Genomic DNA, 16,477 nt, shown 5'->3' with positions numbered 1-16,477 from the left:
ACTGCAGCCTTCCAGATGGAAATGCAAAGGATCCATGTGGGAACATCTTGCAGCTGGCAAGACAGATGCATATGCCAGATGATCTGGCACACATATTATGTGCCGGAGTGTTTGCTGGGCAGTATACCAAGCAGTATAACACAGCTAATATATGTTTGACATCTCTTTTTAACTGCACTGATTGGAATAGCATTGGAAATGAGAAGTTAAACTATTTGCTAAGAATACAAATGCAAGAACAGGTGGTTGATTATTTGTTAAGAAATTTATGTAAATTTTCCTTGTCCTTCAACAGTTTTCCATATAATCTTAGCAAAAAGTCAAAATTCTAATAAAAATACCATAACAATGTTGAATACAAATACAAAACATTAAGTATGCTATAATATAAAAAGTACCATTTGATTGATTGACTGATTGATTGACTGATTGATTGATTGATTTCTGATACCACTTGATATTATGAGATTTCCAAGGGCTTCACCTTGAAAACTGTTTAAAAAGTGTAAGAAAAAATTAGTAGTTTAGAAATAGCAAATGATTAAAGAATTGAAAGTGGCATAAAAGTAATGAGTGGAATTAAAACAATCACTAAGCAGCATAAAAGTGATATACAGAAATGAATAAAACAGAGTTTTTAAAAGAGTCTTAGAAGAAAATCAGCTTGGTGTACTGATTAATTATTTACTTAGTTTTATCAAAAAATCAATGCAAATGGTTAATAAATTTTCTTTTTAGAAAAATAAATATTATCTCGTTATCAAATAGTCACGCGTGCATGACTTCCCCCAGCAATTATTGTAAAAAATACTATTAAGGATGGGAAAGAATTTCATTGGGAACTACCATCTTCACAAAATTGCCATTTTGTATTTCCAGTGAATCACTGTGGAAAGAAATATTACTGACCTAGAGAAGTCATGCGTGTCCAACACTTCCATTATGTTTCTTAGAAATAAAGTGTACACAAACAATGCTGAGAGATAAAATGCATACACTTGGAGAGAAAAAACCCAAGCCACTAACACATCAGAGTCAATGCAGAAAATGCATGAATTAGATAAACCCGGGAGGAGGTATCAACTGGCATTCCCCAGGGCTCCATTCTGGGCCCTGTGCTATTCAATATTTTTATGAATGACCTGGATCAGAAGCTATAGGGAATGATAATCAAATTTGTGGGTGGCACAAAATTGGGTGGAAGAGCTAACACCCTGGAAGATAAAAACAAAATTCAGAATGATCTAGATGTGCTTGAGCATTGGGCTGAAAACAAGAGAATGAAATTCAGCAGAGATGGATGCATAGTACTGCACATAGGAAAAAGAAACAAAATATGTATACAGTTACAAGATGGAAGTACCTGGTTGACCAATGCTACAAGTGAAAAGGATCTTGGAGTTGTTGTAGATCATAAATTGAATATGAGCCAACAGTCTGATGGGGGTACAAAAATGGCAAATGCTATTTTAGTCTAGATTAACAGAAGTATAATCTCCAAATCCCATGAGCAAAGCAAAAAAAAAGCAAAGTGTGCTGCTTATATACTGCCCCATGGTGCTTCAAGCAGTCTCTGGGTGGTTTACAAGTTAGTTATGCAGGCTACACATTGCCCCCCCCCCCCCAGTGAGCTGGGTACTCATTTTACCAACCTCGGAAGGATAGAAGGCTGAGTCAACCTTGAGCCGCTACCTGGGATTTGAACCCCAGGTCGTGAGCACAGTTTTTAGCTGCAGTGCAGCCATTTAACCACTGCGCCACAAGGCTCTTTACCCAGAGTGCAGGACATGCAACAATGGGCTCAATTTAAAGGAAGCCAGATTTAATTGAATATCAAGAAAAAAACTTCTCACTGTTAGGACAGTACAGCAATTTTTCCATTTATACGACCCCCCCCCAATGTATAGGATGACCCCCTAATTTTTACCCTTGCTGGAGGCGGAGGAGCAGTCAATGGGCAGCCACGAGGGGCGGCTGAGCGCGGCTGCTTCGTTGGCTCCATGTCCACCTCCTCCTGCTGCTGCTGAGCCTGCAAGTGGCACTGGAGGATACTGCAGCAGCAGCAGCATCAGACTGAGACTGAGGTAAAGAAGCAGCTGCACTTGGCCACCTCTCACTGATGCCCATTGACTGCCACCGCCACCGCTGGATCACCTCCTCCACTGATTGTCTCCTTCAGGCAGGGGACAAGGCGGTGACGTGAGCTGGAGGTAAGCCCTGGCAGGAGGAGGAGGCAATCGGACAGCAGCGGCAGAAGTCAATGGGCAGCCACAAGAGGCGGCCAAGCGTGGCTGCTTCTTTGCCTCAGTCTCTACCTCCTGCTGTTGCCTTCCATGTATAAAATGACCCTCAATTTTTCCTCTAATTATTTTAGGAAATAGTGTCATTTTATACACTGAAAAATATTGTACCTCGAGAGTTGGTAAGTGCTGTAACACTGGAGGCATTCAAGGGAAATTTAGACAACCACCTGGCAGATATCCTTTGATTTGTATTCCTGAATCGAACAGGGAGTTGGGCTCGATGGCCTTATACAGTGGGGTCTCTACTTAAGAACGTCCCTACTTAAGAACAATTCCACTTAAGAACAGCTCCATTTGCTAAATTTTGCTTCTACTTGAGAACAAAAATCCAGATAAGAACAGGAAAAAAAAACTTTCCTGCTCTTTTTTTAACCTTAGGTCATCTTAGGTTAAAAAAAAGTTCTCCCCCTAGTGGTAGAGTACGTATTAACCAGCTTTGCATTATTTCCTATGGGAACTAATGCTTCAATGTACGAACGCACCTCTACATAAAAAAAACAGCCAGAACGGATTAATTGGTTTTCAGTCCATTGCTTCAAAATTAGCTTCGTCAGAAGTGCTTTTAACACTGTTCCCTGACCTAAGGGGAAAAAAAGAAAAAAATCCCCCTCTAGTGGTAGAAGGCAGAATAGCAGCTTCCCATTAGTTTCTATGGATGGAAAAGAGCAGATACGGATTAAATGGTTTTCAGTGCATTCCTATGGGAAATGCAGATTCTACATAAGAACTTTTCCACTTGAGAACCACCTTCCAATACGGATTAAGTTCTTAAGTAGAGACCCCACTGTAGACCCTTTCCAACTTCATGATTCTATGATTCTGTAAAGTATGAACATAAATACATATACTCCTTTATGAAAACATGCACAAGAACAGTGTGTGTGAATTTATTTCTGGAAACAAAGTTTAGGGTGTAAATAGACGGGTAGAAAAGTGACTGACTACACCAGAAAGGGTCATGTTGCAGGGAATGATCTCGCTTAAAGCGACACTTCTATTTGCTGGGGAATCTCTCCACCCTGGTCTTGGGCAGGGAGTAGGGTTGGGCTGGAACGTAATTCCCCCTACCTTGTGTAATCACCAAGCAATAAATCACACTAGACCACTCCTTGAGCAGTCCAAAATATGACCTGTAATCTAAAATCTGCAATGTACTGTAATCACATCCTTAGCAAATAAAGTCTTAGAAGCTGATAAAAAAGAAATATGATTGCTTATAAAGTAACTTACAAAACTTGTTGATTCAGAGCATTTTAAACTCTGGCATATGTTTTTGACAGAAGAGAATATTTTGAAAGTTATTCTGCAGTAGATTCTGGCTTTCTAACAACACTTTCAAGAATTTTGGTGAGACATACGCTTGCAGTTGAGTACATTTGGATGTCTTCTGGTTTCTGTGCAGCTCCACTGGGACACAGAGCCAATATGGGCTGACATGACTAGTAATTCTAAATAATTGATCTTTGCTGCAGCACTGCAGGGTGTTCGTGTATGAAGCATTTCTGGTGAGGTATATACTGGCTCTCAAACATCTCATCTTTGCCTCAGAGCACCATGTTTTTTTTTCCAGTGTTAGGCTATACTGTATACCGTGTTGGAATCTTTGCACAAGGATTGGCTTTCTAAGAATGCTTTCCCTATCCGTTAGGCTTTTTTAAAAAATTCATAATCTATGTTTATGCAACATAGTACAGTAGAAGAAAGATTTATAGCCCATAGATAGTAGTATTCAGAAATACTGTAAGGGCAAGAAGAAATGTTGTAAGGACTGGTCAGTTAATTACAATCCTAAAATATCAGAGCTGGAAAATTTACTTTTAAGAACAATAAAATGACATACTGAATCTCTTCATAATCACAATCTTACCTTAGACTTGCAGAGCTGGAAGGGGTCATTGAATCCAGCCCCTGTCAAGGAGGCACAGTGGGGAATCAAACTCCCAGCCTCTGACTCTGCAGCCACATACCTAAGCCATTGAGCATAACTGTTCATAACTGAGAGTAGGCCAACAAAGTCTTGAGGCACCTTAAAGACTAACATATTTAATTTGGCATAAGCTTTTGTGAACCCCAACATACTTCTTCAGTTGCAAGCATTAACTTCTAATTCTTCAGAAGGTCCTAGAGTACAATTCTACCACTTTTCAATTATAGATAGTTTCAGTATGTCATTACATAAAGTCTTCTTAAAAACAACTTCCCAAGAATTGTCTCACATTAGAACTTGTGTGATTTGCAAACTAACCTTTAGGAATTTCGGAATGGCTGGATGGGCATAGCAGAGACATTCAGGGACCTCTTCTCCATTGTAATGACCATGTGCTTTTATAGCCTACTGAGGGGAACAAAGATAGCTCTTTGGACTGTAGGCCTATTTATCTCCATGCAGATGTAGTTAGAAAAATAGCTGGAAAGCCCACCTTTGGGGGAAATGGGTGTACTAGCCCCCTCTCCTTTTCTGTAGTCCTTCAAGTGGTAAATGTAGAAGGAAGCACCATGAGCAGAATCCAGCAGTAACCACTGACAGAAAAATCAATGCAGTTCTGTGCAATTGAGTGAAATTTAGATGTTATTATTTTATAGGATAATTTTCATTGTATTGATGTTCCTCTAACCTATGGCTGGAATCCTGTTGCTTTAACTTGTGCCACATGAGGCTGATGATGTAACCAAATCCAGTGATTATTATTATTATTTAAATAAGACATTTCTGATTTTGCCGTCCCTCCCTCTCTCCCAAGCTTCTAAGCCTTCTATGAAATCCCTTATGTGACAGGACATCTGTTAGGGCCATGGGTCAGGGAGAGTCTTTAATTATCAAAAATTGTTGCTGCAGGGACAACTTTACTGGGGATGGCAATTTCCAGTAATTAAAAACTCATCCTTATGAAAGGGATCTCATGGATCCTTCCAGGGGAGGAATCAGAATGTTTTTATTTCTGAAAAAGTGCCATGGTTGTTGACATTATCAGTCTTATGTAAAGGACGTTAAAGCAATGGGATTTCAACAATTAGTTAGCATTTATTTTCTAATTGCCAGCTGGAGTTTTTTTTTTTTTAAAAAAAAATAGACAGGCAGGTAGATAAACAGATATATTTTAAAGCTGAGCAATCATACTGTCAAGCTGCTCGCATCTTTAATTAGTTTTTGGTGTGTGCCAGACCATGTGATTAATATTAATAACTTGGCCTCCTGAGAGAAATGGTAGAATATAAATCACATTAACCATAACAATGATAATGATAGCAAAGTTCTGGTCTTTGACTATAATAAATTAAATATCAGTTTCAATAATGATAGCAGTGACTTGGTGCTGAAAGTATTCAGATTATGCTGCAACTACTACCTTCAGTTTACAGATAACTGGACACTTGGGGAATTTGAGGGTAAATCCAAAATAGATTTTTCTGTTAGTAATGATAGTATGAAAACTATATCATGGACACTTACTCTCTGTTGATACTTTTAGAAACGCAGCAACTGAAATTTTAAGGGCTGTCCTGCACTCAACTGTGTCTTTTTTTAAAAACTTTCAATTACTATTTTTTCCCCCAGGAAGAGCCATATGTGATGTTCAAGAAGTCAGATAAACCTTTGTATGGCAATGATAGATTTGAGGGATATTGCATCGATCTCCTCAGGGAACTATCAACCTTTCTTGGATTTACTTATGAAATCAGGCTGGTGGAAGATGGAAAATATGGAGCTCGGGATGATGCCAGTGGACAGTGGAATGGCATGGTTCGTGAACTAATTGATCATGTAAGTTCCTTTTTCAGTCCTTTCAACTCTCCCCTTTAGAAACTCAGTCTTTTCCCATTGTCTCAGTAGATTTTGATGGAGAGACTTCTGCAATTAGAAACAAATGCTAACCAATTGCTGAAATAAGAGGTAGTTTCTGTTTTGTTCCATGTTCTAAACAATATTGACAACAAACTATAGCCAGATTCCAATTGTTTTCCTATGTTGGCACAACTTTTATTGTACAAAAGTCTGGACATTCTTAGCCACCCTGAACTCATGGTGTAAGTTGTGCTGCCATTTGTGGAAGATTGCACAAGAAGTTGTGTTTTCTGTTGAGTGTGTTAGGAAGTGCATCCCTAACAAATCCTTTAATGGTGGCACAGTGAGAGACCTGATAGATGCATGATAGCTTCTGCAGAAGTGGGACTTAGCAAAAATGCATGCACGGATATGTATGGTTTCTGGATTTTGAATTGGCCTATGGAACCCTATTTCAGCCATGTTCAGCTTACAAAAAGCTACCAAAGTTCATTGGTAGGTTTATGTAATTCATTCCTTCTCTAGCTTCATTCCTCTTTCTGTAAGACTAAAAATACTGACCTGGAAAATTCCGGTATGTATGTAAGAACACTTGATGAAACACGCTTGGGGAGTACTGCCAGATAAAAGAGAGAGAGGGGGAGAATATTCTGTGTTTGCTCCAAATCCATGTATAAAAGTAGCATATGAGAAAGGTGTAGTGTCCATACACTTTCACCACCTACGTATGTGTGCTGCTAACCAAATATCAACCACTCTGAAACTCCTTCACCAAGTATGGGTTTTCTGCTTGAACTTGTGAAGAGGTACTCTTGGATTTTCCCTATCACTAACAAGACAAACAGCTTGTGTTCCCTTTTTCGCTGGTGCTATAACGCTGTCAAAACAAAGGTCTTACTTCACACTACCCTTTTAAAAGTAAGATTTTTGGGGGGTTCATAATCACAGCAGTCTTTAATTTGGGATGCTACAAAAATCAGGCGTCATAGCACAGATTGTTGGTAAACATGGATGTTGTGCTATGTGACTGATATCTGTAAAATATTGAGCAAGGATTGCAAACAAAGTGAGCTTTATTTTAAAAAAAGATACAGTACAAGGGATATAAAATCCTGCAGGAATAATAAAATACTGAAACAAAGTTTGAAGTCTCCAGTTTCTTCAGCAGACACCCATAAGTCTTTATTTTTAACAGGGTAATGTAGACACTTTCTTTTCCTTTTGTATAAGTACTTCAACACAAGTACTAAGAGGACTACACTTACTCAACCTGTTATAACAAACATCTTCCTCACAAACCATACTCCATTATGGCTCACTCGCTCTATTTCTAACTCACTCATATGCATACACACATTTGCATAAACACACATGTTATGCCTGACTCTAACTGATTCCATCACACACTGTCATTCCTTATATACAAACAAAATGTATCTAGCCAGGAACCACACAGATCAATCAACTTCCAGTTCCATTTATAAACATTCTTTAATGTCACGATTATCATAACAGTCATTCCTAGCATCCGTTCTACATGAAGTGCCAATCAGTCCAGACACTATCCCACAAGCAATTTTTTAAATAAAATCTGTAAACAAAACATATACACTATGCAAAAATATTACAGAAGGCCCTTCTCATAGATAGGTGTCTTTCACCTACCTTTTGTAAGTGCAAGGGTTATTACTATCATCATTACCATGTAATCCTTCATCAGCTTCATATAAATGGTAGAATGATTGGATGGGGATAAACTCAGTGGGAGCTGCAAGACATTAGGGGTCTGCTGGTCTCCGTGCCCATTATGTTCCATATTGGGTGCCTTTCTTGAAACTACCAGACTCCTAATGCATTGCAGCTCCTGAACAGCTTAGCCTTGCCCACCACTTTTTTGTCTGCCTGAAGATTCATTAGATTCAAAACACGTGAGAGGACTTTGTGGGTTTGTTTGTTTGTTTTGCTAAAACCACTAAAATTCTGGCTGGGGAGATTTCTACAGAGGTCTGGGGACTTTAGTCTTCCCAAAAATACAAAAGTCCCATACTTGCTACCTAGACAAATTAAGCCACTCAGAATACTGTGATATGGGGCATAAAATCCCTCAAATACCCCCTCTCTGACTCCTGGTGTAAAATACAATAATAACAAATGAAGTAAGTTAACGTTTCCTGCCAAAGAAACACAGGATGCTGACATATGCCGAGTAATACCATTGGCCCATTTAGTCCGAGACTGAGTAATGTCTCTGGTGGTCTTTAAAGCTGGCTGGGTCTGATCCTGCTTAGCTTCAGAAGAGCAGCTGTGTTGAAGATACTGTGATGGTAATTTTCATGGTACCCCAAATCTGCTACCTGAGGTGACTTGATACAAGAGTAGGGATGTAACGGGACACAACTTGGTACATAAAACAGCATCTCTGCAGTTGTGTGTAAGATGAACAAAATATAATAGGTGGTCTTATTTGTTTATTTATTATTCATTCATTCATTTAAAATATTTATATGCCTCCATTCTCCTAAAGGATCCATAAAGCCATCTTCTGAAGCTACTTCACAATATGGGAAATTGAGTGGAAGGCAATTTGACAGCTGTTAGTTCACTTTCATTTGTTTCCAGCAATTGCACATATTGGAAATGAACCAGACTGCATATTGATTCATATTGGAAATGAACCAAATGATCCTACCCCCACCAACAAGTAGAAGCCCCTGACAGGGACCCAGAAAGGTGCATGTAGGAATGCACCAGAGGTGAACTAGTTTGCTCCAGCAATTGCATCCTGTGATTAAAAGTTGCAAACCAGCCCATCCCCACAGTGGACCAAAGAGTGGCAGAAATGCCTGTTTGATCACACTCCTTTTTTCAAATTAAGATCCTTGAAAATATCTTGAATATTAAAACTATAGGTGGACATTCAGGAACAACCAACACCTTCCTGTGAAACCAGACTTGATTTTATGTCCCAGAGGAATCCATGTGTCACTTTGAAAATATATGGTATTTATCTTTCATTAGCATGCATTGTGGAGTGCCCTGTCTCCTCCATTTAAAATACCAGCTAAGATGTCTTAGATGGTAAGAAAGAAAATATCAATGAATGCTGAAACAGCAGGGTAATTCTGTGTGAGTCAAAACAGATATCATTACTGGCAATTGTTTATAATTGAGTAAGTCAGGCATCCCTTCACTTTATTGCTTTTAAAACATACTCTCTCAGTAGGTGGTGCCAATTGAATTTGGTCTCCTGGAAATAGAGCTGAGTCTCTTTGAAAATTATGCAATTGTCTCCAGCTTCTTTGTGTTTTGTCAAATTTGCATTTATTATGGCAAACTGTTCAATAGCAAGACATGTGATCAAAGCCACTTGTAATAAAACAAGTACTCTGAAGACTGCTGCCATTTAATAAAACAAAGAAGGAGATTGTTCTGTCATTCAGGTTTGTACTTCTTCATTGGTATCAATGGGATAGCTTCAGTAAAAACTGTTTATTCCAGTGGCAGGACAGCCACCTCCTTGCCAACTGCAGACCCTCATCCTGTATTGCAAATCCCGGAATTTTTGCTGAGTTTCAAAAGTGCCTAATTGCCGTGGAGTTGCTGTTAGAGGGAAAAGACTGCATCTCCCTCTATGAGCTTGCCCGAGCATCACAGGTGCACCTGGTGGGAACACAGGAGAGAGGGCCTTCTCTGTCGCCAGACTCTGAAACTTTCATGAGAAGCCAGACTGGCCCCATCTTTACTGCTTTTAGCTTTTAAATATCATCCTTTTAGTGATATAAGCTGTCCTGGATAATTTTAAGGGGAAATGTATGTATGTACATATTTTAAATAAAAATATGTAAATACATACATTTTGTTAGTGCCTAAAGTACCCCACAGAGAGGACAGAAAGGGAACAAAAATCCAGGGCAATTCTTCTTAGCTAGCATTGACCTTTTCACCCCCCACCCCCCCCGCTATTTTGGTGTTATGTTTCTTCCTGCTGTCCAACATGCAAAGAGATACATTATGTTTGGTTGCATCTATTCCATGAGTCTGTTCTCCCTTTTGTCAGTTGAAAGGATCCTCTTCATTGCGTCCGGTCATGGCCTAACTGGCCAGAAAGTACTGTAACAAAAATAGTAAAACCAGACCACCAGACAAACCCCTTCTATGTCTGGTGGGTGCGGGTGGAGTTGTTTCCACTCAACTTGACTTTCAACTCCGGCATAGTGGCGAAGGCCTAGGGATTGCAGGAATTGGCCTTTGGGTCTGTCTCACAGTCCAATGGCTGCCCTTTGCCTACTCCTGTTATAGTCCAGCTGCATAGTAAAAACTAAAATATAAAGGAAGAGGAAAAAATAGGGCTGCATGGGCCTTGGGGCACACCTGTTCTGTTTCATTTCTATCTTGCTCCCCAGCACCCAGTCACAGGCACCTAATTTATTTCAGTCTTTTTCACATGACCAAGGGACAAGAAAATATGGGTTGCCGAACATGGGTCTGTATATAAGCTGAAAGGGCTAGACTGTGCAACCAATTTCTCACACTGGTGAGCACTTACACAGGTAATCCAATAGATTTATATCCAACCCTGAAGTGGTTGCTTTATGTCAAGGGATTGATTAATGAAGATGGTTGTCAGTACAGCCTTCTAAGTCCCTGTGTCAAGCTAGCAAGCCATCTGTATCCATTTTTGCCTCTTTTAAGTTTTTATTTTTGCCTCATTTCACTCCCCACTTTCTACATTTCTTGCCCTACTTATATATTTTCAATGTGGGCATATGTCAGAAGAGTCTTTTAAGAATTGTCATGTGTATTTTAGTAATAATCCACTTAAGTAGAAAATCAAACATAATTGCTACCAAATATATGAAGGTTTGCCTGAATTAATTACAACTATTTTTAGTTATTATTTTATTCTTTGAAATAAATGTATGTGAATAGCTAATTAAGGATTTTAAAAGCTGTTATGACGGCTTAAAACAACCCCCATCCAAAAAGTAAATGTTCTTCTGAAATTCCAGTGCCAATATGGGAACTGGATTCTGCTTCCTTCTCCTTCTCCTTCTCCTTCTCCTTCTCCTCCTCCTCCTTCTTCTAAGTTGTTTCCCAGTCCCTCCTCCTTGGGACACTTTGCAGCTTGTCCAAAGCTAGATAGCCTGGCTCTTTTCTGAGGAACCACAATGGAGAATTGAACTCACAACTTCTGGCTCTGAAGCCAGATGCTTAACTCAGTATGGTATCAGCCAGCAAGAAATGTGTGTGATCACACTGGAAAGGGTTGCTTTGCCAGGAGTGATCTCTCTAAAAGCTACCCTCCTGTCCATCAGGGAATTGCTCCAGTCTATCCCAAAAAAAGGAATAGCCCTATTACTAGAAAAATCAGATCCAGAGTGAGTATGGTTTGGGGTTGGGCTGCACGGCTGTTTTTCATATATTATGTAATTGCCAGGAAATTGTAATTGCCCCAGACCACACTACAAATTGTCCAAAATGTGAGCTATATGCCCATGTGATCACACCCTCGCTGAGCTATCCAGTCATAAAACAGGGATGCGCAAAGCTTTCTTGTATATTTTTGTGGATGTTTCTGCCTTTCCAAGTACTTCCATCCCATCTCCAGAAAACATCTCAGAAAAGAGATGATTGTAGCCATAGATCTCTCCCCCCCCCCGCCTCATCACAGAATTCCTGGATTTTTTGTGTACTTACTTGTTTTTGATTCATCTTGAACAATGGATATACACTTGAACACAATGCCATATTCAGGATAATAGACTGAACTATTTGACCTTGTCTCCCATTTTTCAGTAGAAAAGCTTGCACAATATACTTAGGTCAAGTTCCTTTGAAAGTGGAATGAGACTCATAGCCCATTTTGTTTTGTCTGAAGAATGGGAATCTCTCTGCACAAAAATAGTATTTCATGTGTAGGATAATTTAGAGTAGATTTGTTTTGCACAAATATTGAAATATGCAGAAGGCATTTAGGGTATGATTAGTCATTTTTTAAAAAAGTTAGGATAAATCACAGGCTAGAAATGGTTGATCTAAACCTGGGAAAGCACTCTTGTTCTTTTAAACAGATGGAAAACTTTCACCTGGTTAATTTAAATAGGACTGAGCCTCTCTCTAGCATTCCCCTTCTCCATTATCCCTGTCCTCCTGTCCAAGCTCAGTATATGTTACTTTCTCCCTTTTGTACCTGCAGATCCCTTGAAAACCCTTGGGCTATGTGGCACACATGCTGGGCCATGTGTCATTGCTAACTCCACACTTTCTTAGGCAGAATGGTAGAATGTAATCCTCGAGGGGATCCAGTGAAATAATTATTTGGACATGTGTCCAATAACTCTCTGCTATGGTCACAGGCAAGTTACACTGTGAGTGGTACTTCAAACATCCAATTCACAGAGCAGCTTTTTAGTTAATAAGTCACAGCTTACGTGAAGAACATTCATATATACCTTTCTATTGCAGTTCCCAGTACATTTAAGCCATTAATTGAAAATAACTGCATTGGAAGAAGAAATGTACTCTCTTAAGCTGAGCTTTTTCAGGGCTTTGTTTTTGGTCTATGTCCTCATTGCCATTTGAGGTAGATCCAGCCCAAAACAGTTTATTACTTGAGGCAGAACAGCAAAAGAGTATGTACTATTTGGTTAAGTCAAGGTACATAATGCGTAAAGCCAGACATCAGATAGAAAATCTCATAATATGTGGTACTATCTGTGATAGTAAAAAATATGTTAACCACCAACTGAATAACTACAATACTGAATAATTACAATTTACAACCCACTCATAATCAGCTGCCTGAGATGTGGAGGCCTCAGTTTTTAAGACTTCTCACCTCAAACATATTTGGGTTTGTAATCACACCTCCTTCTGCTGAGGGTACTAACATAATTGACTGTTTTCCTAATATTCTCTCCCCTAATATCTAGTTTTCTGCACAGATTGTTGTTTTTAATCTCCTTCACTGAAATCAAAGCTTAATCCAGGGTTAGCTCAAGCATTTTAGTGCCTGAGGCAAACATGAAAATTCTTCCTATGCCTCTGTTAAGATGAATCTCCAAAGTGCCCCCAATCTTTTTACAACTGTGGCAGAAAGTCTACCAAGTACCTCTTCCTAGGAGTAAAAATGCAACATAAATGAATTAAGTAACATTTTGTTGCCTTTCATGGCACCACAAAATCAGATGCTACCTCTCATTGCCTAATGGTAGAGCCCACCTTGGTTGACATTTCAATGAGCATCTCTCTGTAAATTCTCTGAAGGCGATTGGAGTGGTTCTGAACCTATTGATAGAGGTGAAAACTTACAGAAATATAAAGGACAGTTTGAGAAAAATCTAGAGTCAAATGAAAAGAGTTTGAAAGGTATCTTGCATATTTTGCAATCTCTTTGTCTTGGATTGGGTTCTTATTTCTTATGTTGATTTGTTTTGTTTTAGTTTGGTTTTAAACATCATACAGTTATTCTAATTTAGTACTTTCCTGATTTATATCTGTAACCCTGTGAAGGCCATCTGTTCAAACTACATTTTTTATTTTGTTGCATATATTTATTTAGCATGTAGATTAAGTATCATTGTTTTATGCCTGAACCATTTCTCTAAACTTGAAGTAATTTCTGTTAATCATTATCAATTATATTTGATTAAGCTTCTTTGGCATACCTCCAGAGCTAGCTACTCTGTAGTCAAAGTTACAGATTTGCAATAGTTAGTTGGATAAGGGGCACCTAATTCATTTCTCCACTAATTGTTCTGTCTTGGCCACTGTTTAGCAATTAAGCATCATCACCCACAGTGCTGTGTCTTGAAGTATGTTTTAATTTTTTTTAATGGGAGGCATTGTTTTAACAGCTGATGCTATCTGATTTTAAAATTTTCATATTGATTATCTCCTTCCACCCACCAAATAAAGTTATTCTTCTTTTGTATTTGTCCCCACTAAGACCACCATCATATTGGCCACCCACAAGATAATTTACCATAAAAATTGTAATATGACATGGCTTTTGCACTGTATGGCCTAATTGCTAAACCCATACAACAATCCACTAGAAGTCGTGACCTTTTTATTTCCATTGTTATTTATTGTGACCCAAATAAGCACATCAAGCATGTCTTTGTTTTTCCCCCTCACACTTTTCACTGTTTGCTTTTGATAAATGAATCTTGAATTCATTAACACTTTGCTATCACTTGTCCTCTGAAAACAACACAAAGAATGTTGTCCAATCAGAAGTGTGGTTTTTATTTTATTTTCATCTCTATGCTTCCTTTTTCTGAAAGGACCCATGAAATAATGTCAAACTGTACTATTCACCACCTTATATTGTTCACCACAGCATCATTCAGGACAATCAAAGATACCTTGCTACCTGAGGCTGAACAGAAAATGACTTAGCTCTTTCCTTGTCAAGGGACACATCACTCCAAACCAGCCAAGTTATTTGTCACCTGAGGCAGCCATTATCCTTTTCTCTGAGGAGCCATCTATGGCTGTTTTCCTCCCTCAGAGTACAGAGTGGAGTGCTTAGCCCCTTCCTCTCCATTACTATATTCAGCTTGGCTTTAGTGCCTGGTCTAAAGAGGAGAAGGGTCCTGCTCACATTTAGCCTTCCCACACAAGCAAGAATCCTATAACAATTTTTGTACATGATTGAATTTTCAAAGCCATTGCTAAAACCATGTGGGAAAAACAGCGAAAGGTTGTCAGCTAGGCACTCCCCCTTGCACATGTTTATAACACTGGCTAGTATGATTGCTTAATAGGATTAGTGTCAAATGAGCTATGAGGAGCAATGTTTTTGTTTACTGATACCACTAAATATAATTCAACTATAGCCACTGTCTGCATTTCCAGATTCCAAGCCACTGTTTTGTGGCTGGAAGAATGTAATCCTCAAGGGGATGCCATGAAATAATCATTTGGACATGTGTCTAATAACTCTCTGCTGTGGTCACAGGCAAGCCGGACTGTCAATGGTACTTCTAGCCTGTGATTTTATTGATCTCCAGAAAAGATGAAATATATCTAAGTTGTCAAGCACTGGAAGGTAGAGAACTTTCCCCATAAGGCTGTGGACAGGTCTTCATGGTTGTGGGGCCTTGGTTCTCAAGGAATGTGCATGGAGATTTTTGTGACCTGAATGGAGTTCTTGCAGTGGTTCAACAAATTCAGGTGAATTTGGTAATTAATTTCAGAAGCACACATCATTTTTTCTACATGAGGCATATAATAATTTAGCACCCTAAGCCATTCCAAAATAATTTAAGACCACTGACAGCAGCCTGCCTTTCTTTGTCATTAAAAATATAGACAAAAGGAGCACATGGCCATTTTATAAAACCACAGTGCATCCTCTACAGGTGAGGTTTTCTTACCTCCTCATCTTGATTTGAATTTTTTGGCCTGTTCATGACCCGCCAGAACAAAGGGACTTTCTTTGAATCTTTGGATTAGCCTTCCTCTTGAGACTGGCACAGATCAGCCACTTGGCACTTTGTTGCAGAACATATTTATGTGCCCTGTGCTGCTTGCAAATATACCCACCACATGACTTTACCCTCTGCATGAAGGGAATTGGCAGACTGCTCCGTTGCTATTTTTAGAATACTGATGAGGAAATTCTTCAACTGCACAGAAACAGATGGTACCTGCAGTTATATAAATGCAATTGCAGAAGAAGGACACATGTGAAAATAAGTTTAAATGGTCTTGTTAAACCCGTACAATTTTTACATCTGAGTCATCAAACACTAGAAGATGTAGAACCTATAGATTGGCAACAATCAGGCACATGGCATCTCCAGACTTGCAGATATGCTTCAGGATATATTTCAGTGTGGTGTGCTGCTCTCTATGTGTAATATGACATCTAGATGTATAGCCTGGTTTAGACAGTTTTTGCATTTACAAGGACATGGGTGATTAGGTGTCATAGAGTGTCAACTGTCCCTGTGTCCTTGGACATTATCCTTTCTACTAAGGAGCCATCTATGGGGGTATCTATTTACCCAAGCAAAATGTGGGATACATAGCCATTTTTCTCCCATGCAAAGATGGGATCAAACATACCTAAATCATTTTTAAATTTGTACACCCAAGGAATGCTTACTTCTTTGTATCAGATACATTACAGATGTAATAAAGAAGCTAAACAATATTGCACTGTATCATCAAATGTTGGCCCATTTCATCATTTTCTGAAATATAATTGGGGTACACCCAGCCACATTGTCTCTTTCCCCTTTTCAATGCAAGAAATACATTTTCGTATTTTAAGCAACTCACAATTTTGTATCGTCCAAATTCTAAACTGATCACATTTTGAAAAACTGACACTTCTACAGGCATTTTTAGTAAAAATGTCAGATATCTATGCTGCAAT

General features: G+C 38.9%; 1 protein-coding gene across 7 annotated transcripts in view; it reads left to right on the top strand.

The window, feature by feature from the left end:
- The window catches only part of GRIK2 (glutamate ionotropic receptor kainate type subunit 2), a 591,038-nt gene that overhangs the window by 357,741 nt on the left and 216,820 nt on the right, over nucleotides 1–16,477 (top strand). For all 7 annotated transcript variants that reach the window (XR_013541731.1, XM_020780740.3, XM_020780821.3 and 4 more), the window contains exon 10: nucleotides 5,860–6,066. Coding sequence is in view for 6 of the 7 variants with exons in the window: in XM_020780740.3 (XP_020636399.1) it covers nucleotides 5,860–6,066 (207 nt within the window). In the remaining variant the exon portion in view is untranslated. The remainder of the gene's footprint in view (nucleotides 1–5,859; nucleotides 6,067–16,477) is intronic.

Source organism: Pogona vitticeps, chromosome 1, assembly GCF_051106095.1.
Source record: "Pogona vitticeps strain Pit_001003342236 chromosome 1, PviZW2.1, whole genome shotgun sequence".
NCBI classification, from domain to species: Eukaryota; Metazoa; Chordata; class Lepidosauria; order Squamata; family Agamidae; genus Pogona; species Pogona vitticeps.
This window is presented reverse-complemented; position numbering and strand designations above follow the sequence as displayed.